Source organism: Meles meles, chromosome 6 (assembly GCF_922984935.1).
Source record: "Meles meles chromosome 6, mMelMel3.1 paternal haplotype, whole genome shotgun sequence".
Taxonomy (NCBI): domain Eukaryota; kingdom Metazoa; phylum Chordata; class Mammalia; order Carnivora; family Mustelidae; genus Meles; species Meles meles.
Genome location: NC_060071.1, coordinates 114,035,001 through 114,059,138, shown reverse-complemented (window position 1 = coordinate 114,059,138; position 24,138 = coordinate 114,035,001). Strand labels below are relative to the sequence as shown.

Below are 24,138 nucleotides of genomic sequence, written 5' to 3'. Positions count from 1 at the left end.
GCCGCTCTCCAGACCCAGGATGCCGGGGGGCAAGAGAGGGTTGGTGGCACCGCAGAACACATTTTTGGAGAACATCGTCAGGCGCTCCAGCGGTAAGAAGAGTTGCAGTTCAGAACACCCCCACCTCCCTCCTGCCCACGCGCGCCCCCCATCATCCCCATCCCATCCCTCTTCCAAGGGGGAGAGGGATGCAGACCGCCCAACCTGGGTGGCTTCAGTAACTAATTGGACCTGATCTGGGGTGGGGAGCAGAATAAGGTGGTGGAGGAAAGTTAGTTGCATCCCCTCTCCAAGACATACTCATTTTCCGCCCACCTGTCCAGAGCCCAGAAAGGGAGGAAGGGGAGAGAGAGCTGGTAGGGTGTAGGTTCATCTGGAGAATAAAGTTGAGTTTTGCCTTGATGAGGGATATATTTCTCGTTCATCCTTTCCCCACATTTTTCCCCCCCAAATCGACTTCAGGGACTGGTCAAATTCGTGAGTTAATCTTAGTGGAAGGGTTTCCCTCAAGTTGGGAATGGCTGTGAAAGTGGCTACTTAATAAGATTTAAGTCTCTGGAATGGCTTTTGGGCCCAATGAGCACTGCTGAAAGGAATCTTGTGCTGGGGAGAGTATTGGAGTTTAACCTAATAGAGTCAGTGTTTGAAAAACGGGAAGGCAATTACTATGGTTAAGTTTGTGTTTCAAGTTGCTTCATTTAATTTTTTTTCATTGTGCATTGGTCTATGTTAATCTATATGATATATTTGATTTGACTTAAACAGGAGAAATGTAAAAAGGAAGGAATAGCTACTGTGCTTTTAAAGTAACTGGAGAAAGAATTCTTAGACATGCCGTTCTACTTTGCTACTGATTGTAAGGTTTTCTTGCACTAAAGTGTCTTTAAAATCCCATACATTTATAAATCCATTTCCTCCAAGATATTTGAATCAGGATCGTTATATAGATCACATTTTAAGACCCTCTAAACTTTGTGTGTTACTAAAATCTCCATCTTTCATGTCTTTTTAGTTCTTGTATATAATTTCCAATCTTATAAGCAAGATATATAAAGCATCCTTTAAAGTTTTTTTCCTTTAGAGGCCTATTATTTTATATTGAGATCTCTTATTTGGAGACTTACGAGAAAGGTATTTCTGCATATTGATTACAGTAGAGCAATGGAAATACTGTATGCAGTTCCATAATTCATTGTTGACTCATTCATTGAAACAATATTTATTTGGGTGCCAATATTTATTTGGATCAAAGAAATGGTGAAAACACTTCTGTTCTCAAGTGGGTAAGAAAGGATCACAATAAAAAGATAATAAAAAAAATACAATATACTTTCCCTGAATTGGTTGACTAGATTATACTAGTTCTTAGATTAGGATCTTTTCTAAAACTAGGGTTGCAAATATTTCCCCTGATTTGGGGACTATCTATATTTTAGTGTCTCAAGGTATTTTTCATAAATCTCTGCCATGATATTTGGTTTTAATTCGAAGCTTGGACTTTATTACTTCCACTTTGGTCAACACCTGATATTATACAATTCTAGAGCAGACTTTCTGGTTGAAAAAGTAGCTAATAGTCTCAGTCTAATTTTTAAAAAATCTATAATATTTTTAGCCATTCCAGTGTGATTTCAAGTGTTTTTGATTTTTTATGATAATACAAAAAAATTTTTATGATAATACAAAAAACTGAATTTATAACAGTAGGCAATTTCTGTGTTTATACATTACCTTTATGTATATTAAGTGAAGACTTAGAGTACAAGGGGATGTTACTATTAAAACAATCCATTTGGGAAGTTTAAAGGTTATTGGGATCAACTAATTAAGATACAAACATTTTATTTGAGCTTTCTTATCTTCTTGGGTTATTTCAATTCCATGCAGTTTGGTCTGCAAGAGGACTTTTCAGAGAAGGCCTTAAAAAATAAAACCCACAGACTCAATTGGAGGGGGAGGCAAACCATAAGAGACTATGGACTCTGAAAAACAACCTGAGGGTTTTGAAGGGTCAGGGGTGGGAGGTTGGGGGAACAGGTGGTTGGTAATAGGGAGGGCACGTTTTGCATGGAGCACTGGGTGTTGTGCAAAAACAATGAATACTGTTACGCTGAAAAAATAAATAAATTAAACTAGAGCAAAAACAAAACAAAACAAAAACAAAAAACCCACAGACTCTCTCTTCCTCTGCATGATAACCAGAAAGAAGATGAGAATTCCTTGACTGAAGTTGACTAATATAGCATCTTTGGTGGAAACTTCCACAGATTGGAACCATGAGCCAGTTTTTAGAATATCTTTTATTGCAGATATACAAGAAATTAATGCTTTATTTTAAGGTGGCTTAGAAATATCTGCTTCTGGGGTACCTGGGTGGCTCAGTCATTAAGCATCTGCCTTCAGTTCAGGTCATGATCCCAGGGTCCTGGGATCCAGCCCCTGCATCAGGCTTCCTGCTCAGTGGGAAGCCTGATTCTCCTCCCTCTCCCCCTGCTTGCATTCCCTCTCACTGCCTCTCTTTCTGTCAAATAAATAGATAAAATCTTAAGAAAAGAAAAGAAAAGAAAAGAAAAGAAAAGAAATGTCTGTTTCTGTTTTACATTTACCATCCAAATTAATGAATGTTCTATTTTTGACACCTCACCTGTAGAAGTGCTTCATTGGTTTAATGTTTCTTTCCGTGGGTAACAATACCAAGTGCAAATGAAAACTGATCTGTTTTGGCATTTAAAATATCACTTTTCATTACTTACGGCTAACTTTTAATACCACTACTCAAAACCTCTCAGCTTTGTTTGAAATGTGTTGGACATGTGAGCTAAGTAGATGCACATGTGTAGGTAGTAAAAACTAGAAAGTCTCAGTACTACTTTTATAGGAAGAACCCCAGAAATTGAGAATTACAGTATCAAATTGGTCTGCACATTCATGTGGGAGTATCCCACAGTTGTTGCCATTTCTATATGATTTGGCAGAGAAATAGAAAAATTCATTCTGAGAAATTGTTTAATTGAGACTCACAGAGAAAACTCCCTCAGGATTCTCACAGATGAATGAGGTCTGTCACACGGAAGATTTCATGATTCACTAACCCAACCACATTGAAAGTGAAGTGTTGGCAGAGCTTTCGTGGAAAAGAAAGAAATTGAAGAAAGATAGGCTGGGGTTGCCTATTTACCTTTACCCCATGAAATACTTCTCTTTCTGATACATCATGTTCTTCTTATGAAAAGATCAGATCTTTTAATGAGTGTCAGATGAAACAGAAACTTATACAGAGAGACGTATGGAGATAAACACACAACCATTCACTCAGATACAAAGATGGAGAGAGAAAAAAACTCTCTCTCTCTCTCACACACACACATACACACACACATACACACATGAAGAGCAAAAGAGAGATGCGGAAAGTAACAGAAATACAAAAAGATATATACAGAAATGGGGGAGGATATCTGATTGGAAAGATTATTAGACCCAAAGAAAAAACATCAGACACTTATTTATCCATGGCTATTACTAATGAACTGAAATCTCAGCCAATTAGCCATCCATCGGAGAACTTCTTTATGATGTGGAACAGAAGAGCATAAAGTGTGGTCTATTTGGATGTAGCTTTGAAATCAGAGCACTTCCTAATAAAGTTCCTGACTCTTCAGTTGCAATTTCCCAGATGAAGATGCCGTGCTCGGTGCCCTACAGTGACTCTAGCTTCTGTTTGCTGATTCTTTACACCTCTTGAGATTGGATTTTTATTTTCCTTATTTGGTTGACTCAGTTTGTTATGGGGAAGCATTTCAAATTGTTACTAGTGATTCAAAGTCTATAAAATAAAATAATGAGGGCTATTGAGTAGGATGGATACAAACATACTTTATGGCCAAATTCCAAAAGGGTACCAGTAGGGAATTCCTCTTTCTAATTTTAAGATAAAGGGCAAGATCAGTTTTAGATAAGTAAAAGGAACTACAACAATTCTTAATATATGTTTCTAGTGGAGATCGTCTAAGAAGTTGTAAAGGTCAAAAGTATAAGTGTAATAATAAGGTTTAGATACATTTTGACCAGGAGCTTCAAAATGAGTTGCTAGGAACAGAAAGTTTGGAACTAGTTCAGTACATCTGTGAAATGGCTCATAGAAGACCTCAGCCCAAAGTACTTACTGATTGAACACGTATCGGATACATTATTAGACCGTCTTCCCTTATTTAAATTTCAATTATTTATGCACTCTGTTCATCAGTGTACATCGGATTGTAGAGAGCAGTAAACCTGTGGGTAGAGGGTAAACCTGAAAGAAAGCCAAGGGTATTTAAGAGTTATAGGTGAAATTTTAGATTCAAAGAAAACAAAACAAAACATTTCCAAGGCCTTCAACCTGACTATGTCTTTGGGCAGCACATTTTATTTGTAAGTTGTCTTTGGTTTCTTCACAAATAAGCGGAAATGATTCGTGTCCATGACAGTGAACTAGGATGCCATTTTGAAATATTATACATCCCAAATTTAATATCTTTTTATTAGAATTTGATTATTGTTCTTTAATATTTTAAGCATTATAAAAAACTAAAAATGTTTTTTCTTTAGAGGAAAAAAGGGGATCAGGAAAGAAGAACACAGAAACGGTAGCATTTTATCAACCACTTATCCTGCAAGAGAAGAAGTTCAATATACTCGATTTGCCATTACAGCTTGAGATGTTTATGTTGTACAAGCACTTTCTTGACTCAGTCGCCTTTTACAGAAAATCTGAAATTATTTTTTTGCCATAATTAACATTTGTAAAAACTGAGATCTTGAAAGGGAAACTATAGGAGAAGAAATAGAGAACTAGTGATTTAAAAATAAAATAAAAAAGGGTATCACACCTTTTTAGTAGTGTCCAATGTAAAAAATGGTGAAGACATGATTTTTTTTTTTTTGCTATCATGTTCATGATTTTTTTTTTGAAAGATTTTCTTTAATATCTAAACCACTATTCAGGAGATAGTGACAACCGCATAGTGTCTGAGGCATTGATTAACCCAGGTCTTACAATGTATCACTTTTGCTTTTAATCATAGAGGTTGAAATTATACTGACCACTCCCTGAATTATATTTATAAATAAGGTAGCATATTGTCTCTGGCTCTAGAGCCCACACCCTGTTATGTAACAAATAATCCTTTGCTGACCAGAACGCTGTTTACCCCAGTTTACTCTTGTCTTCATCAGAAATTCTTCTCTTTATCTGTCTTTTGCTTGATTCCAGGAGTAGGGGTGTGTAAGAACCCCATGTCCCCAGCTATCTTTTAACTGTTCTACTGAAGAACCATGTAAGACACTATATTTTTTAATAGAAGAAAGCAACTATGAATATTTTCATTGACAATGACTGAGGAGACTTCCAACAAGAAATCCTTTAGTTTCGTTAGTATTCTAATATTACTATTAGTATTACTTCCACTATTAGTGATGGCTGTTTGCCAGCCCAGAGGAACAATGCTTCTACGTTCTCCAGTGTCTGGCCTAGGAAAAGGTATTGTTCTCCAAAGCTCTGTAGATAGTATTTACCACAAGAGGTCACTATAGGTTCTGGCACAGGTGAACCAAGTGCTTGTCTTCCTTTTTCGGTTTTGGTGATTTTTCCCTCCAGTTTGATTGGAGGTTGAAACCAATATAGTTAGTCTTTACTCTTGGAAGAAGATATCTAAAATATAACACGTATAGGGAAGTGAAATGAAAAAAAAAGTATTCATTTCTTTTAATTATTGTAGTCTTAGTTGATAGCGACCAACATTTTGTGACTAAATTGGTTATTAATAAAAACAGTGTATGTAAAGGAATATATTTAAATGTACTTTAGCTAGTATAATGTTTACTTCAGCAGATGAACAAAACTTTATTGTAATAAACCATTTTACTGTGAAATTACATGAAATAAAAAGTTTTGCAGAAAAATGCCATATAAATAATGTCCATATATATTTTCTGTTTCAACAAGTTTTTCCTCTGCCAGATGTCTTGATAGAATTCATAGTAAATCAGTGAAGTAGAATCAGTTCCTGACAGTGCTTTGATTTTACTGAAAGACAGTTCACAGATTTGTAGTTATTTTCCTAGGATATTATAGGATTCTAGTATTTTGATGTTATCCAAACTTTTAAAATAAAATACAGAGCTAGATCACATGTTCTCTGTAGTTTCCAAACTTATTAAACTTTCCCCAGAATACGGTGGGGGATAATATTACTTTAAGAGGTTTTGTTTCTTGACAGTCAGCAAGTCTGAATCTTGGTTTCAGGAATTTCTTTTTCTTTTTGGTTGGGTTAGAAACCAAATATTGGGAGGGGCTTCAAAATGTCCCAAGCAAAATTAGTTTTAATTGGAAAATTAAAATATTTCATACAGCACTTTTATGAATAAAAGAGATATGTTGTGAAATCAAGTAAACATGAATAACAGGTTACAAACCAGTGGAAATCATTATTGTGGAAACTGAAGTCAAAGGGAATGGTTTGATGTGCTCTAAGAAATGGACATTTATAAACCATTTTCCTTTACCAATAATGAAGTAGTATTTTTAAAAATTCCACCTTAGGTTCTTGTCACACATGCAAAGTAAAAAGAAAAAAGTATGTGAGGTGATGAATATGTTAATTAAGTTGATTGTGATAATCACCGCACCATGTAGACATTTGTGAAACCATCAAGTTGTACACCTTAGATACATATAATTTTTATTTGTCTCTACCTCAGTAAAGTTGAAAAAAATCCTCATTATGTTTCACCAAATACTCTCACTTAATAACAGATACGGAATGACTACTTGTCATCACTAAAGAATGACTAAAAAGAATCATGGAAATATTCTCATTTTATAAAATATACAAGTTAATATTGGAAATGCTTAGTCTTAGAATATTTACTTGGATGGTAGAAGTGATACTGTTGAGTGTGTATTTTAGGTATTATTTTAGTTTTTGGTTGTATGTGGTACTATTACTAATAAAGAGACATTTGTATATATTTTAGATAGTAGTTTTGTGATACATTAAGTTTTCACATGGAAAAGGTAGAAAAATTAATTAAAGAGCAATAAAAACCTTAGAAAGGAAGAGAGGTTGAAAAGCTTTTGAAATTGTGTTGAAATAGATTTCTTTGTTTCTCAGGGTCTGGTGCCATTAGAAAAATTTATAGAAAAATACAAAAGTATGAAGTCCTGTTGATTTCAAGAGGTATGGGACTTGAAATCTGAGCTTAGGTACACAGTAATAGCAGTTCCTAGAGGCAATGACATGTAATTAGAAAGTCATGAATGTGTTGCTCCTTAATGATATGGGTTATACCTCACAAGTACTTTTACATTGTCCACCGTGAAGAGCACAGAGTACCAAATACTGGTTGCTTTTTGACTTTGTCTCCTAAATGGAACAAGTCTATACTTCATTTTTTCCAAAATGGTGCTGATTACATCTATTAAGTAAGCGTGTATAAGTGACTGCATAGTTTAAAATATTTAGACAGTGGTATATCTGAAAGCGGAAATTGCCTTGTGTAGGGCAAATCACATGGGGCTCATGAGAGCCGAACACATAAGGGATCTCACGCTCCTCTCCTATTCCAAATTGATGTACAGCTAAAATATTTCCTACTGCTTTTGTTCTACTCTCTATGGACTTAAAAGCTAGACTGTTTTGTACCAGAAAATAATATAGAGATTTGTAGAATCTAGTTAAATTTTATTTTATTTTATTTTTTTTTAAGATTTTATTTATTTATATGACAGACAGAAATCACAGGTAGGCAGAGAGGCAGGCAGAGAGAGGAGGAAGCAGGCTCCCTGCTGGTCAGAGAGCCAGATGTGGGGCTCGATCCCAGGACCCTGGGATCATGACCCGAGCCGAAGGCAGAGGCTTTAACCCACTGAGCCACCCAGGCGCCCCTCTAGTTAAATTAAAAAAAAAAAAATTTCACATGGGGCACCTGGGTGGCTCAGTGGGTTAAAGCCTCTGCCTTCGGCTCAGGTCATGATCCCAGGGTTCTGGGATTGAGCCCCGCATCAGGCTCTTTGCCCAGCAGGGAGCCTGCTTCCTCCTCTCTCTGCCTGCCTCTTTGCCTGCCTGTGATCTCTGTCTGTCAAATAAATAAAATCTTAAAATAATAATAATAATTTCACAGTTAGGAGATGGCAAGTTTTATCCTTGGGAATTGATCCTTACTAGTTTAAGTATCTTGAGTATCTTGAGTATCCTTGAGTAGGAGCTTGTAGTTCTGGACAGTGTCCCACAGATGAGAGAAAACGGAGTTTGGCTTTTTAATTAATTAATTTATTTTTATTTGTTTTCAGTGTAACAGTATTCATTGTTTTTGCACCACACCCAGTGCTCCATGCAACACGTGCCCTCTCTATTACCCTCCACCTGGTTCCTCAACATCCCACCCCCCGCCCCTTTAAGACCTCAGGTTGTTTTTCAGAGTCCATAGTCTCTCATGGTTCACCTCCCCTTCCAATTTCCCTCAACTCCCTTCTCCTCTCCATCTCCCCATGTCCTCCATGTTTTTTGTTATGCTCCACAAATAAGTGAGACCATATGATACTTGACTCTCTCTGCTTGACTTATTTCGCTCAGCATAATCTCTTCCAGTCCCGTCCATGTTGCTACAAAAGTTGGGTATTCATCTTTTCTGATAGGGGCATAATACTCCATAGTGTATATGGACCACATCTTCCTTATCCATTCGTCCGTTGAAGGGTATCTTGGTTCTTTCCACAGTTTGGCGACCGTGGCCATTGCTGCTATAAACATTGGGGTACAGATGGCTCTTCTTTTCACTACATCTGTATCTTTGGGGTAAATACCCAGTAGTGCAATTGCAGAGTCATAGGGAAGCTCTATTTTTAATTTCTTCAGGAATCTCCACACTGTTCTCCAACGTGGCTGCACCAACTTGCATTCCCAACAGTGGAAGAGGATTCCCCTTTCTCCACATCCTCTCCAACACATGTTTCCTGTCTTGCTCATTTTGGCCATTCTAACTGGTGTGAGGTGGTATCTCAATGTGGTTTTAATTTGAATCTCCGTGATGGAGTTTGGCTTTTTAGAGATGGCAGGGCCCGCCTCAGATCACCAAGTTCAACTGAAAATCAAACAACTCACTTGGGTTGAGGGGAGAAGTTAATCTTTATCCTGATTTTTTCTGTAAGCTTTTTCTGTCTGCTGGCGTATTTTGGGAGGGGGTGGCAAGTTAAAGCCCAATAAGTTTAGATTCATATATTTATAGCATTAGGGGATAGAAAAATTCTTCAACAAGGCTTGAATTGGCTGACAATAAAGTGCCTCCAAAACAGCTCCCATCCTTTTGCTTGACCCTCATATACTCGTTAAGTTACTAATTCATTAGTGAAACAAAAATGTATTGAGTGTCTCCTACGAGCTGGGCACTGATGTACTGGGGAATATAATAAACATGATGAGAAAAATAATGCTCTTTTTTTTTTTTTTCCTGTGAGAGGCAGTGTGCTCATTGGTTAGGAGCCACAGGCTTGCATGAAAGTCTTGGCTTCAATGCATACTAGCTCTGTGACTTATTCATAGCTAGTTTTCTCCTCTGTAAAATACACATCAGGAGTACCTCGCTTATGGTGTTGGAGTGAGGATTAAAGGTAATACATACCTAGTAGTGAGAACAGTGTCTGGCATATAACAAAGACTTTGTCAGTATCAACATCTTTAGTTATTACTACCATTTAGAAGTTTTAAATCTTTGAAAGCACCATCTGTAGTGGATGTCTTTAATTCTTAGTCACCATTTCCTTTTGCACCTCTTTCAAGTAATTTCGGCCTGTACCGTGATATCAGAATGTCCTAGAAGATTACAAATGAGTATTCCTGTGACTTCAAAGGCCTTTTATTCGTCCGTATTTTCTGACTTTGCAGGATTTGAGACTATGTTCCACGACCCTCTCCCCATGCTTGTTTGTCTTTTGGCTTTCATGACTTTGCACTTTCTCTGGCCCTTTGTCCTGGTTTCTCTTTCTAGTCCCTTCCTATTCCTTTCCTGTTCCTGCTCTCCTCTCTTCCTTGTGTTGTCCTCCCTTCTCCTCCTCTCCCCTCTCCTGAAGAGCACGTGGTCGTGCAGTTCAAACTTCAACCATCTTTCTTACACATCTTCGCCATGCTGTTCAGAGCAAGCTTTCCTCTGTCATAATGGAAACTGTATCCTCTCTGGGTCCCAGTTCTGCATTTCCAGTGGCCTACAGAATGCCTCTTCTTGTATTTCTCACAAGTAATCTAAATGCCAGTGGTGGCCAGAATTGAAGTTATCATTAGTTTTGGCTTCAAACAGACTAACTCGCTTTGCTGTCTCCCCAAAGCCACCCAAAGGTGGCTTTCATAGTTTAGTCTTTCGGCAGGATCAGACCTGTAAATTAATAGAGAACAAACTGGTGGTTGTCAGAAGGAAGGGGGATGGAAGGATGGCAGCATGGGTAAAGGGGAGTGGGAGATACAAGCTTCTACTTAGTGAATGAATAAGTCATGGGAATAAATGTTACAGAATAAGGAATACAGTCAATGGCGTTGTAACAGTGTTGCATGGGGACACCACACTTGTGATGGGCACAGTGTAACTTACAGAGAGGTTGAATCACTAAATCGTACACCTAATCACTACATTGTACACTAATGCAACATTGTGTGTCAGCTATACTCAAATAAAACAAATGTAAAATTTTAGTCTTTAGAAATCTGAGGGTCTTCTTTGGCTTCTCACTCAGTATAATATTGGTCTTCCTAACCCAATGATCAATCCTTGGAGGTAAGACTTTTCCCATATACTTCTTTTGTACCTCCTATGGCTACTGTGTGCAGAGTGAGTAAATTCATGCTGGTTAACTATACGGATTGATGGCAGGGCATGAAACGTGTTCACAGCTGACATCATGTGCAGCCAATATATATAAAAATGATGGATCAAAGAAGGAAATAAAGGTGGAAAGGAAGAGTTGCTTCATCATCTAGGCTCAGACACCAAATATCTTATCTCTATATGAGGAATGAAAGGTGTGATACATTCTTCTTACTCGTTTCTAAAGCAGTCTTTCTCACTCCTAGAGCAACCACAGTCAGAGTAACTAGCAATCTTTCTGAGACTCTGTGGGAGCATTTCTAAGGCTCAGAGAACAGAGCTCTCCACAGAGCAAAGGAATTTCCATCTTGATAACACAGACTCCTGTCCTGGCTCTAGCCCTTACCCACGGTGAAACACTGGGCCTCTCTAGGTTATAAGTACTACCTTGAAAGTCAGTGGAAAGACTCAGCAAAGCCATAAATGTAATGGATCTTGCACTGTACCTCATCATAGTAAGAGCTTAAATAAATAACCCCCTTTTCCTGTTTTCTCTAGATAAGGGAAGGTAAGAGAGATTTTTTCTTTTTTTTTTTTAACTTGGAGAAAGCAAAGAATTAAGTTGTTGATATTTTAAGTCATAAACTGATGAGTCTGAGCTTAAAACATTTGGACTCATTTGACCAAGGGCTTATTTAATTTGGAGGAAAAAAACAACAACAAAACTCCGAACACCACTCCTCCCTCCAACAAATAACTGCTATTTAGAGCCAAAGAAACATCAGTTCTCTTTAGCTCAGTAACTGGCAGTGTTTACAGAGGCTAAAGAAGAAGGCAGAAATGTCAGCTTCTCTGTAACTGGCCCTGTGAAATCTGACCAAAGGAGAGAAAAGAATTGAATTTGTGATCTGTATCTTTCCCTTGCACAATTAGCTCCTATTGCCTACATAGTAGAAAAAAGTAGAACAATGCTTTAGAAAATTAATTAGATTATAAATGCATTCAGAAAAGCCTCACTTCTGTATTTCTACCAGGTGTGCAAGTTAGTCTCATCTCTTAATTGGAATTCTTTATTAGTTGTCTAGCCATTAGTGTTGATTACCTTAAAAGGTTAACTTCAAAGAAAATATATAATCCCTTCAGAACAGATGTGAATCGTTTGCAAAAACAAGGTTTGTTCATTTGCAGGATTGAAAAATGCTTAAACATTAAATATGTAATACTTTTCCCCCCTGATAAACACATTTTGACTGCTTTAGCTTTCGTCCAAGCTTATGGAAGTAGTGCATGGCTTATGGCTTCAGGTATTTTAAGAAATTTCACTGTAATAAAATTCAGTAAAAGTTTGTCACTCTCTATATCAGGGTGAAGGTTTTCTATTGTATTCCAAGAATATGAGTCTAATAATTCTGAATGATATACTTTCTAGACGCTCATCTTCTCATAAACAAAATACCAACTATTAAAAGTAGAAATTTTCAATTGTTGAACATTCCTTTTTTTGTGCACGGAGAAATATTTTCTACAACAAAATTGCTATTATCCCTATCATTAGAATTTCAGAACTATGTGTTAAAGAATCTCATGCATTCTAAACCACTTTGGCTAGTTGGAAAAACGTTGAAGTTAATGCCATCAAAGAAACACAGAAACTTTAAAATATACCTTTGATCTTGAAGGAGATGAAAAGTGGAGGCATATTTTTATCTTTGATGACAGCTGAACAAGTTTGAATAAATTAACAGATATTTTTTGCATATTTCAAACTCCCACAGTGATGGTCTGCTTAATGTTGCCAATATTATTATATAATAATTAGTCTCATTGTGGAAGGTACAAAGTGTATGCATCTACACTATATGCGCGCTCGTGCGCGTGCGCGCGCGCGCACACACACACACACACACACACATGCTACCTTGCTATAGAGCTGTAGGGTAAAGGTGTATTTGTAAGAATAGAAAGATACCAGCCTTATATTCTGTTATTGCATAGTGGAAGTAGAACAATGCATCTACCAGAAATCAATATCGTGGACGTGGGCATGACATATAAGTTATTTATGTTCTTGTTTAACCATCTGTGCCAGGATTTTATTTAACCCAAACAGCATGTGCTATATGTGCTTTAGGGATTGTTCTGCTGTTACTGTTCTATGAAGCTTAAATATATCTACAGATATCACTCACCCAGAAGACAAGTTTAAAAAATAGTGTAGACATCATGATTTAAATTTACAAGCTGGGGCGCCTGGGTGGCTCAGTGGGTTAAAGCCTCTGCCTTCGGCTCCGGTCATGATCTCAGGGTCCTGGGATCGAGCCCCGCATTGGGCTCTCTGCTCGGCGGGAGCCTGCTTCCTACTCTCTCTCTCTGCCTGCCTCCTACTCTCTCTCTCTGCCTGCCTCTCTGCCTACTTGTAAATCTCTGTCTGTCAGATAAATAAATAAATCTTAAAAAAAATTAAAAAAAATAAATCTACAAGTTTCCAGAGTGTGGGGAAATCTGTTTGGGAGCCCCCAATTTTTTTTTTTTTTGGTAGAATTGTCTGTTCTTTGAAGAAAACTACCTCGCACAGTCCTTATCTCTAATTCTTGACCAAATCTAGCACAGTTCTATCAAGTGTTGATTATACGACTTTAAATAGGAATTAGAATTTCTATATTTGATTTTGATCATTCAGCAAACACTGGTGGGGATATGATGATGAACAAACAAACGTGGTCTCTGACGGCATGGAACTCAGAGTCTGGCAGGGGAGATAGGAATTCAACAAACCCACTTCCCGACATAGAACTGCAAATCGTGGTAAGCGTCATGAAGAAAAGGAAAGTGTTGTGACTAAGAGTGTTAGGGATTAATTTTGATTCCGAGGTGGTGTCAGGGAAGGTCTTTCTAAGGCAGTGGTCTAAAATGGAGACCTGAAGTAGGAGGTGGTTAAGTGGTCGGAACAGTGTTTCAGGTGAAGGGAAAACAGCTGAACAGTCCTAAAGAGAGACAGAGAAAATGAGTGGTTAAGTTTGTGAAGTTTAAAGGGCAGTGTAGATGGATTGCAGTAAGCAAGAAAAGAGAAAGCTGGGGCCTGATTATTCAGGGTGAGGCTCTTGCATTGTACTCCAAGTGCAGTGGACCAATCTCCCGGCCACAAGGATTATTTGTTGTGTAACAACAAGTTCGGTCAGAAGGAGGAGAAGCCATGGTAGGGGACCAGCTGGGGGACCGTGGCAGTAGTCTTGGCAAGAGATGATGGTGGCCGGGGCTGGACTGGGAGCAATAAAGACGGAGAGAAGTGGATGCATCAGACATGTTTCACTGGTAGAATTATTAGGGTTTAGTGATGAATCAGATGGCATAAATGAAGAGGGGTGAAGGGTACCTTTCTGGGTTTTGGCTCAAACATCTGGGTCTAGATAGAGGTAGTGAAGATTTGCCTACGAGCTGGGTTTGGAGTGAAGCCTTGGACATTACCTGCATCATTCCTTTGTTTTCTAGCTCCCTTTCATTCCCTTAAAGTGAAGAAGAATGCAGCCAAAGGAAGCTTAGTTCAGTGTGATTGTGTGCACAGGGGACTTCTGCATTCTATTGACAGAAGTTCAGGGAAGAGTACCACAGGCTAGGTAATTAGCTTGGTCAGTCTGGTTGTTCTTGTGGACTAGAAACATGTAGCTTCATATCTTAATAAGAGGCTGATTCAGACCAGAAACAAAGTACATTTTTTAATAAAGCCAAAATTTCAAACCCAAACCTTAATTTTATAATGAATATTTGACAAACAGCATTGTTGAAATGCCCTTTAACCAAACCCTTTTGGAAAACATTAGCAATTACTACATGAATTTTACTGTGTTGCTTTTAAGCTTCAAATTTTCCTTTTTGGTCACTGTTTTTTTTTTTTTTTAATCTAAATTTTAGTTAGTTAACATACAGTACAATATTGGTTTCAGGAGTAGAATTCAGTGATTCATCACTTACATACGACACCCAGGGCTCATCACAACAAGAGCCCTCTTTAATCCCTGTCACGCATCTGGCCCATCTTCCCCCACCTCCCACGACCAGCACCCTCAGTTTGCTCTCCATCATTAAGAGTCTCTAATGGTTTATTTCCCTCTCTCCTTTATTTTCTCCCTCCTTTATTTCCTCCCCCCCTTCCCCTACGTTCATCTGTTCTTGTTCTTAAATACCACAAATGAGTAAGATGATGTGGTATTTGTCTTTCTCTGGCTGACTTATTTCACTTAGGATAATATGCTTTAGCTCCATCCACATCATTGCAAATGGAGAGATTTCATTCTTTTTTAATGGCTGAGTAATATTCTATTGTGTGTATATATACATCCATATACATACACACACCCCATCTTCCTCATCCACTCATCAGTTGATGGACATGTGGGTTCTCTCCACAGTTTGGTGATTGTTGATAAAGTTGCTATAAACATTGGGGTGTATGTACCCCTTTGAATCAATATTTTTGTATCTTTTGGGTAAGTATCTAGTAGTGCAGTTGCTGGATCGTAGGGTAGTTCTATCTCTAATTTTTTGAGGAACCTGTATACTGTTCTCCAGACTAGCTGCACTAGTTTGCATTCCCAGCAACAATAAGAAGATACCCCTTTCGGGGCCCCTGGGTGGCTCAGTGGGTTAAAGCCTCTGCCTTTGGCTCAGGTCATGATCCCAGCATCCTGGGATTGAGCCCCGCATCGGGGGTCTCTGCTCAGCAGGGAGCCTGCTTCCCCCTCTCTCTGCCTGCCTCTCTGCCTACTTGTGATCTCTGTCAAATAAATAAAATCTTAAAAAAAAAAAAAAAGATTCCTCTTTCTCCAAATCCTCACCCAGACCTGTTGTTTCCTGTGTTGTTAATTTCAGCCATTCTGACAGGTGTGAGGTGGTATCTCTTCATGGTTTTGATTTGTATTCCCTGATCATGAGTGATGTTGAACATCTTTTCATGTGTCTGTTGGCCATCTGGATGTCTTCTTTGGAAAAATGTCTATTCTTGTCTTCTGCCTCTTTCTTAACTGGATTTTTGGGGTTTTTTTTTTTGTTGTTTTTTTTTTGGGGGGGGTGTTGAGTTTGATACAATTTCTTAAAAGATTTTGGATTCTAACCCCTTATCCAATATGTCATTTGCAAATATCTTCTCCCATTCCCTAGGCTGCCTTTCAGTTTTGTCAATTGTTTCCTTTGCTGTGCAGAAGCTTTTAATCTTGATGATGTCCCAATCATTCATTTTTGCTTTTGATTCCCTTGCCTCTGGTGATGTATCTAGAAAGAAGTTTCTATGGCTGAGGTAAAAGAGGTTTCTGCCTGTGTTCTCTAGAATTTTGATGGCTTCCTGTCTCACATTTAGATCTTTCACCCATTTTGAATTTATTTCTGTGTACGGTGTAAGAAAGTGGTCCAGTTTCGTTTTTCTGTATGTTGCTGTCTAGTTTTCCCAACACCGTGTGTTGAAGAGACTTTCTTTTTTCCATTGATGTTCTTTGCTGCTTTGTCAAAGATCAGTTAAGCATATAGTTGTGGGCCCATTTCTGGGTTCTCTATTCTGATCCATTGATCCATGTGTCTGTTTTTGTGCCAGTATCATACTGTCTTAATGACTGCAGCATTGTAAGTTAACTTGAAATCCAGAATTGTGATGCCTCCAGTTTTGTTTTTCTTTTTCAGGAGTGCTTTGGCTCTTTGGGATCTTTTTTTTTTTTTTTGGCTCCCTACGAATTTTAGGACTGTTTGTTCTAGTTCTGTGAAAAATGCTGGGGGTATTTTGATATTAATTGCATTAAATGTATAGATTGCTTTGAGTAGCACGACATTTTAACAACGTTTGTTATTCCAGTCCATGAGCATAGAATGCTTTCCCATTTTTTTGAGATCACTGATTTTTGGAATGTGCGTTCTTTAGCTCTTTGAATCAGAAGATTTGGAGGGTGAGGCCCTTCTTGGAGCTATGAGTACTGTACTCAGCCCTTTTTCACAAAGGCCCAGGGGTTCTGGAGAGCAGCTTGAAATAGCTCTCAGCTTTCTGGGCTTCCACCTGCAACCGAACCTCTGTTGGAGGATCCCTGTCCTGGGGTTATAAGGCTTTCTAAATAACAGTGCTGGTTTCTGGGTGGTGTGCTTTTCCAAACTTAGGATGATATGAACATAGAGAGAAAATCCCGTTGATTGTCCTCAGAGGCAACACTAGACCTTGGAAAAACTATACATTAGGGAAAGTGTTTCATTTGGTGTTTCTGGATTCCTTTTGTGAAGACTTTCCCTTTCTCACGCCCACTTGATATATTCTCTCCTCCTTTGTACTCCAGAATTCTCTTGTGTGTTTAATCACTTCCTTAAAAATCTGAAAACTTCTCTGTTTTCATCTCTTTGGGGTAACTTGCATAAGAAAGTTGAGGGAGGGGGAGGGAGGGAATGAAAGAGAAAAGAGAAAGAGAGAGTTAATCCCCCAAAATGTGTTTCACCTTGTTAATGTCTGGAATCTCTGGACCACAGAAGGGTATAGTTTTCATAAAAACAAAGTAAAACAAAAATTTTTAAAAAAACTCTCTGATCCTTCAGATACAGGTAGTGTTGGAACAGCTTAGAGGAAAACACTTTTCCCCGGAATGCTATAAAGGGAAGGAACATCTCCCATGCTTTTATATTGTCATTGACTGACCGCAGCTTCTCCTCGAGAAATGTTTATCAGTCAGGACTATGGACCTCACAGTTCTATATGATCTCCTTTAAGGATGGGATTAATACGCAGGGACATAGAATATGGATATTTTCCTGTTACCTGGAGAAATGGCATTTTAAAGAGGAAGTCCTTCTTTTATATTCAGACAGAGCAAAACAGAAACTTAGATAGTAATTCAGAAATACACTGTGATAGGATAGAAAGTCTTAGACAGTGAGGCCTGACTGGGTGTTTGCCTTCCACCAGACATTCTGTTCCTGTGTGTGCCAGGTCCTGTAACTTTCCGGGACTGCTTTCTGGTCCCGTCCATGAAAACAAGGGAAGAATGTATAAGATGAGTGCATTTGTGGGCTTGAGGATGACCCGATGATCTTGTTAACAGGCAGGTTCTGATTCATCATCATCAGGTCTATGAGGGGTCCCAGAGTCTGCCTTGCTAGCAGACATCCAGGTGGGAGTGGTCCACACTTGGAGTAGCAAAGTACTGGGTCAGTTCCCCAAACCTGGCTGAGCATGGGACTTTCCTTCAGAGGCTGTATTTTTGCATTCCATCTCGGGTTCTGTTCAGTGTGTCTGCATTAGAATTTAGCAGTCAGTATTTTTGACAGTTTTGACACTCATGGCAGGATTCTATTGCAGCCACCAGTATTTGGGATTATTGCAATAGATTAGTCTCCACTCCGGCTGCATATTAGAACTGCCTCAGAAGGTTTAAAAACAAACACTGATGCCTGGATCTCACCCCAGACCTATTAAAACAGAATCTTTGAGGGGTAAGTCCTGGAATGAGTAACTCCTGGGGCCCCTTCCAATGCTCCTCAATCTCCATCTCAATGAAATGTCAAAATTGGGAGAAACACATAATGATCCTACTGGATCATTTTGGAATCAGGATCTTGTGATTTATTTTTTGACCTTCTAATCCATGAGGGAAGAGTGCTTGATTTGTTTCATGTCCATTTCTGAGAAAATACTGGAAGGTCATGATAGAATAGGAAATGTTTCAAGACTTAGCTTCTTTGCAGAAATTCAGTCAAGATTCTGCTTGTGTATGGGGCACCTGGGTGACCTAGTTGGTTAAGGATCAGACTCTTGATTTCAGGCTCAGGTCATGGTCTCAGGGTCCTGAAATCAAGTCCCCCATCAGGCTCCTTGCTAAGCATAGAGTTTGCTTGTCCTCCCCCTCTGCTCCTTGCCCTGCTTTTTCTCTCTCTCTGGAATAAATAAAGAAAATCTAAAAAAAGAAAAGAATCTACTCTGTAGAATTGGGTTTCCAAAATATCGTGCTAGACTTCTAACACCGAATAGGGATAATGACCTGATTCTTAGGCCCCTCATGCAGGAATATACTGTGTATTTGAATCGTTTGGAAGGAAATACTTGCAAACATCTTCAAGGATCGAAATAGTCTGGATCCCAAGGAGGTTGAATTTTCCAGAATTCTTGGCTCTTGGTGTGCTAGGAACTGTGAGGACAAATCAGAACTGGTTTCCCTGTCAGGATTAGTTGAGGAATGTCTTAATCTATCTGAGCTACTCCAACAAAATAGCATAAATTGAATGGCTTCTAAACAACAGAAATTTATTTGTCTCAATCTTGGAAGTCCAAGATCAAGGTGCCAGGACAGTTGGGTTCTGGTGAGAACCCTTTTCCTGGTTGTGGACAGCTAGCTTCTTGTTGTTTCCTCACATGGTAGAGAGCAGAGCAGAGGAGGCAAACTCTTTTGACACTTACAAAGACCCTAATCCCATTCATGCAGGACTTCACCCTCATGACCTCATCAAATCCTAACCATGTCCCAAAGGCTCTTTGGGAGCCTCCTAATGCCTTCGCATAAGAGGTGGGGTTTTAACATATGAATTTTAGAAGGACACAAATATTTAGTTCAGAACAGTAACAATGGTAGCAGTCACCAAGAATTCTGGGCAATTTTCTTAATAGTTTTGTCTTTCCAAAACTTTTGAACTGACCTCACTTTCAAGATTTACAACTCACCTCCTTTGCAGAGAAGTTATCTCTCAGCAGCCAGACTGCTTTTCCTCACCATGTTTTAAAGCAAAGGAAATTAAAAATTTCCAGGAAACAATTTTAATTAATTTGCTATCCTCTTCTTAATGTTTGTTAATAATACCAGATTTCACATTCACTGAAAGAATAATTTTCATGACTATAGGGAAATGGAACTGTTGTATGAATATTTCAAATACACAAATTGTGTTTCAGTTAACAAACAGACAAATATCCAAAGGAAAATCCTGGACAGTCTATTTAATATTTATCAGTTTTCATCTAATTTAACCTTTGGCATGAAAAGGAAATCTGTTTCTCCTTCTTTTGTGCCCCCCCAATATTTTATTTTGTAGTTCAGCTTTCAGTGACAAATAAATTTTGTAGGTTTTGATTTGCAGGATGAATGATTTGCAGGATGAATTTTAATATTTTTTTTCTAGTTCTTTGCTTGTACATACACATACAGAATTCACACATAGAAAGTTCTCTCTGCATAAATGACATAGTTGTACAAGAATCTTGTGCATAATAAATAATAACAGTTATTAGTTTACTAAGACTTCTTTAAAATTTAAATTCAATTAGCCAATTTATAGTACATCATTAGTTTCAGATGTAGTTCAATAATTTATCAGTTGCATAGAACACCCAGTGCTATAAAGACCTTTTGTTCTAATAGTTGATTTATAAAGATTTTGCTTGGATTACTCTATTTCATCTCCATAAATTACCCAGAATGGTGGATACTGGTATCTCTAGTTTGTGTGTGAGGAAACCAATAACCTAACTATAACTCCCTAGGTGTTTCACAGTAGCTCCCTTGGGAGTAAAGAAAGGGGATCCAAGTACTGGCAGATAGTTTGTGGACAGGGCTCTTTGTGGTAATTTGATTGTTATGAATATTTACCGGTCGATGACTTGTTATATGAAGTCCCTGGCACTGTGGCTAATTTTCTCAATTACAGCTTTATAAAGCATTCAGAAGTGATAAAAGCAGTTGTTATGCTTGTCCACCATAAACCGAGAGCACATGTTGCTAAGGTGCAATTGTTAGGACCTTGAGGTAAGACCTAGTGAGCATGTAGTCACTTCACTCTCTGGTGGTCTAGATGAGTAAAATCCAACTTGAAGCATGAAGATGAATGGACACTGTATTTCCTGGATTATTTGTTTAATCTTTAAGTTGGTTTAAGAAACTCTCTTCTGAGTTGCTAGGTCTGATTGAAACTGTGAGCAAATACTCTAGTATGTAGCTGGTAAATATCTGAATAGTTCATATTCTATGATTATTGGCTAAAATCAAGCATATTTTGAAAAATGGGATTGATTCCAACTTCAGTATTTTTTTCCGCATCCCTCCCCCAACCAACCAAACAACTCTGCCTCCAAGCTAATATGAGAATTAATCTTGGCTGCAGCGAGTTGCTTTTGGACTTCTGCACTCTTTGACTACCTACTTTTCCATTACAAGAAAAAAAAAAGACATAATTTTACCTAGAAAATGTTTGAATTTGTAGATATCTCAGTCAAGAATTAGAATTTAGGGAACCCGTGGTCTAGTCACTGTTTCTGGGAAATCTGGGGTTGGTGAGTCTGACTCATTGCAGAATGGAGTTGTTTTCCAGATTAGAGATAATAGATACAACAACTGTCCCAATGCCTAGCACAGAGTTTGGGCTCCACTAATGGTTGCTTTAATTTTGTTATTACATAGAGTTACTAGAGTGTAAGGGAAATAATATATCTACAATAAATGAAAAATCATAGTTAGGCCCTACTGAGCTGGAGGCTTAATTTTCTCATTGTAGAGTTATTGAAAAGGGTATGGTGGGAGCAGTTTAATATTTTTAATAGCAAAATTAACTAGGAGCAATTAAAGCTCCTGTTCCAAAACCTAACAAATGTCTTGAAAACAAGTCTTTTTATGACAGAGGGAAGTCTGTAAGAATTTGGGGATGTTTAGGATTTTGTGAGATAATAACTCTTACTTTGGTGTATAAAATTGATTTAATGAGTCTTGACTAGCAAGCACACCAAAAAACTGAAATGGAGTAAAAAAAGAGGATATCTCATATAGTAAGTGTTGTTTGAGATTTTTTTTTTGTTGTGTGTTTGTACATGTGTATATATGTGCAAACACATTTTTGAGATACTATATGAAATTAATTTCTTACTATGAGTTTCAACTTAAAACAAGTTTGAAAACACTGGTTTGCTTAGCTTCTGGGGGAAAGAAAACCTCCCTCATTAGGACCTTTCATGTTTATATTAGTTCTTTTTTAGAACATTTGTTTTCTATTTCCTGGGAGAGAAGCAATTATTTCAATCAATGAATAATTACTATATTGCAACTCTTCTAGGCACAGTAGGCATAAAATTTATAATACCAAGGACTATCTGAGAAGTTAAAAATAGCATATATATGAAGTATTTAGAGAGGCATTGCATACTGAATTTTATGATATTACATATATAAAGAGAGATCCTGCATGAATACATTAACTCATTTGTTTATTGATATAGTCAACCAAGAAGCAAGCATCTACTATGGGCCAGACACTGTGTTAGGTACAGGGGGATCAAATAGGACCAAACTGGGTAGAGGCTCTGTCTTACAGACCTTACAGCCCAACAGGCAGATATGCATTCATCATATCATAACACAAATAGTTGTAAAATTGTAACTGTGTTAAGGGCTGTGTGGAAGAGGTGCATAATGTCTAAAATTATTAGGCACGACCTGGCCAGAAGGTCAGAGAAAGATTTACAGAGGTCATGACAGTTAAAATATAAGTAACTTTAAGTGTCAATCAGATAAGTAAGGAAGAGAACGACAAGTTAAAAGGTCCTATGTTGGGAGAGAGCTTGAAGCTTACAAAAATATAAGAAAAATTTGGCTGTGGTTGATTTGACAGACTTCGAAGTCATTATAGGCCATGTCAAGGATCTGAGCATTCTGAGAGCCGTTATAATCTACTAAAAGGTGTTAAAGCAGGGAGGGAACATGATTCAGTTGGAAATTTGGAAAGACCTCTTTGGCTTCAGTGTGGACAATCCACTGAAAAAACCCCAGAAAGGACTGGTATAAATCAATGGGATAACTGCTGGAGTGATCTAGGGAGAGGTGTTGGAAGTCTGGATTTGGATGATGATAATGAGGATCCAGAGAAATGGAGAAATTTGAAAGATTGAGGGGACAAAATTTGTAGGATTATGTAATGGATTAGCTATAATAATAATAATGAAGGCTATTGAATGATGGCTCCCAGATTTCTGGTTTACATAACTGCGTGGATGGTAATCCCATTCTCCAAGATATTGAGGTCCATTTGAGATATCTAAGAGGATATCTAGGTCAATGGGGGATATCAAGATCTAGAGTTTATAAAAGAGGTCTGGTTTGGAGATATAAAGTTACCACTTACTGAATCTATGGAGACAGGTGAAGTATAAGAGGAAAATGTGGAGAAACTCTAATATAGACTCACTGGACAAAGAATATTGAGCCTGCAAAGGAAATGGAGGACTGTTCAGAGAACTGGAGGAAGGTCATTTTATGAAAGCTAAGGGTTGAGAAATTTTAGGGAGGCAGCGGTTAACAGTGCTTCTGAATTGTCAAGTGGGATCAGTAAAAAGAATCCTTTGTGTTTGGGGACATGGAGAGGTTATTGGTGATCTTGGTTGTCCTGGAGTGGTAAGGAACGAACCAGATAGGAGTGAGTCAAGTGAACAGGAGCTGAGAAGATGGAACTAATGAGAATAGACAACTTTTATGCAAAATTTGTCCAGTGAAGTGTTGGAGACAGATATGGTGGTAGCCAGAGGGGGATTAGAGTGATTGGTACTCATTGAATGTGTCATGCAGAAGGTAGAGTGACCTGGTTCTGAAAGGTTTGATAGGTAAAGGGATGGGGGGAAAGCATTTCAAGTGGACAGCAAGCATCATGGGTGAGTATATTTTGGGGCTATAATGAGAAAACTGACTTAACTGCAATAGTGTGGACTTTAGAAGTAATGAGATATATGTTTGTATAAGTAGGGAGAGTGAAGTTTTCTAAGCTTTCTAAGTCTGGGAGAGAATCAGATAATGCAAGCACTTGGGAGTCTTGATCTGGAGGAGGAGTGGTAAGATGGAGGCAGGGATTTGGGGGGACAAGTGAACATTAGTGTGACAACAAGACCAGTTGACGCAGGGAGACCATGTAGCTGAATGGACATACAGCAGCCTAGTCATGAAGTGGAGAGCGTATGGATTAGCGGGAGTAAACTGAGTAGGACCCAACCTGGGCTAAGAGGAGAAGAGTTAATCTTTGATAGTCACACTACAATATTTATTCTTGATGTATACATAACTGAAAATGTCATATATTTATAGAGGAATTTATACTTTATGAAGCATTTTTTATGGGTTACTCATTTTATTTATTTATTTATTGTTTTTTATTATTTGTTTGTTATTTATTTTTTAAAATTAACATATAATGTATTATTTTCTTCAGGGGTACGGGTCTGTGAATCATCAGTCTTACACAATTCACAGCACTCACCATAGCACACAGCCTCCTCAATGTTCATCACCCAGCTACCCTATCCTTACCTACCCCCCCAAAGCAACC

General features: G+C 38.1%; 1 protein-coding gene across 1 annotated transcript in view; it reads left to right on the top strand.

Annotated features, from left to right (window-relative positions):
- The first annotated feature begins 4 nt into the window (after positions 1–4).
- The window catches only part of KCNH5 (potassium voltage-gated channel subfamily H member 5), a 321,694-nt gene continuing 297,560 nt past the window's right edge, over positions 5–24,138 (top strand). Inside the window, exon 1 of the mRNA XM_046010148.1 lies at positions 5–92. Within this exon, the coding sequence (XP_045866104.1) occupies positions 20–92 (73 nt within the window). The 5' untranslated portion in view covers positions 5–19. The remainder of the gene's footprint in view (positions 93–24,138) is intronic.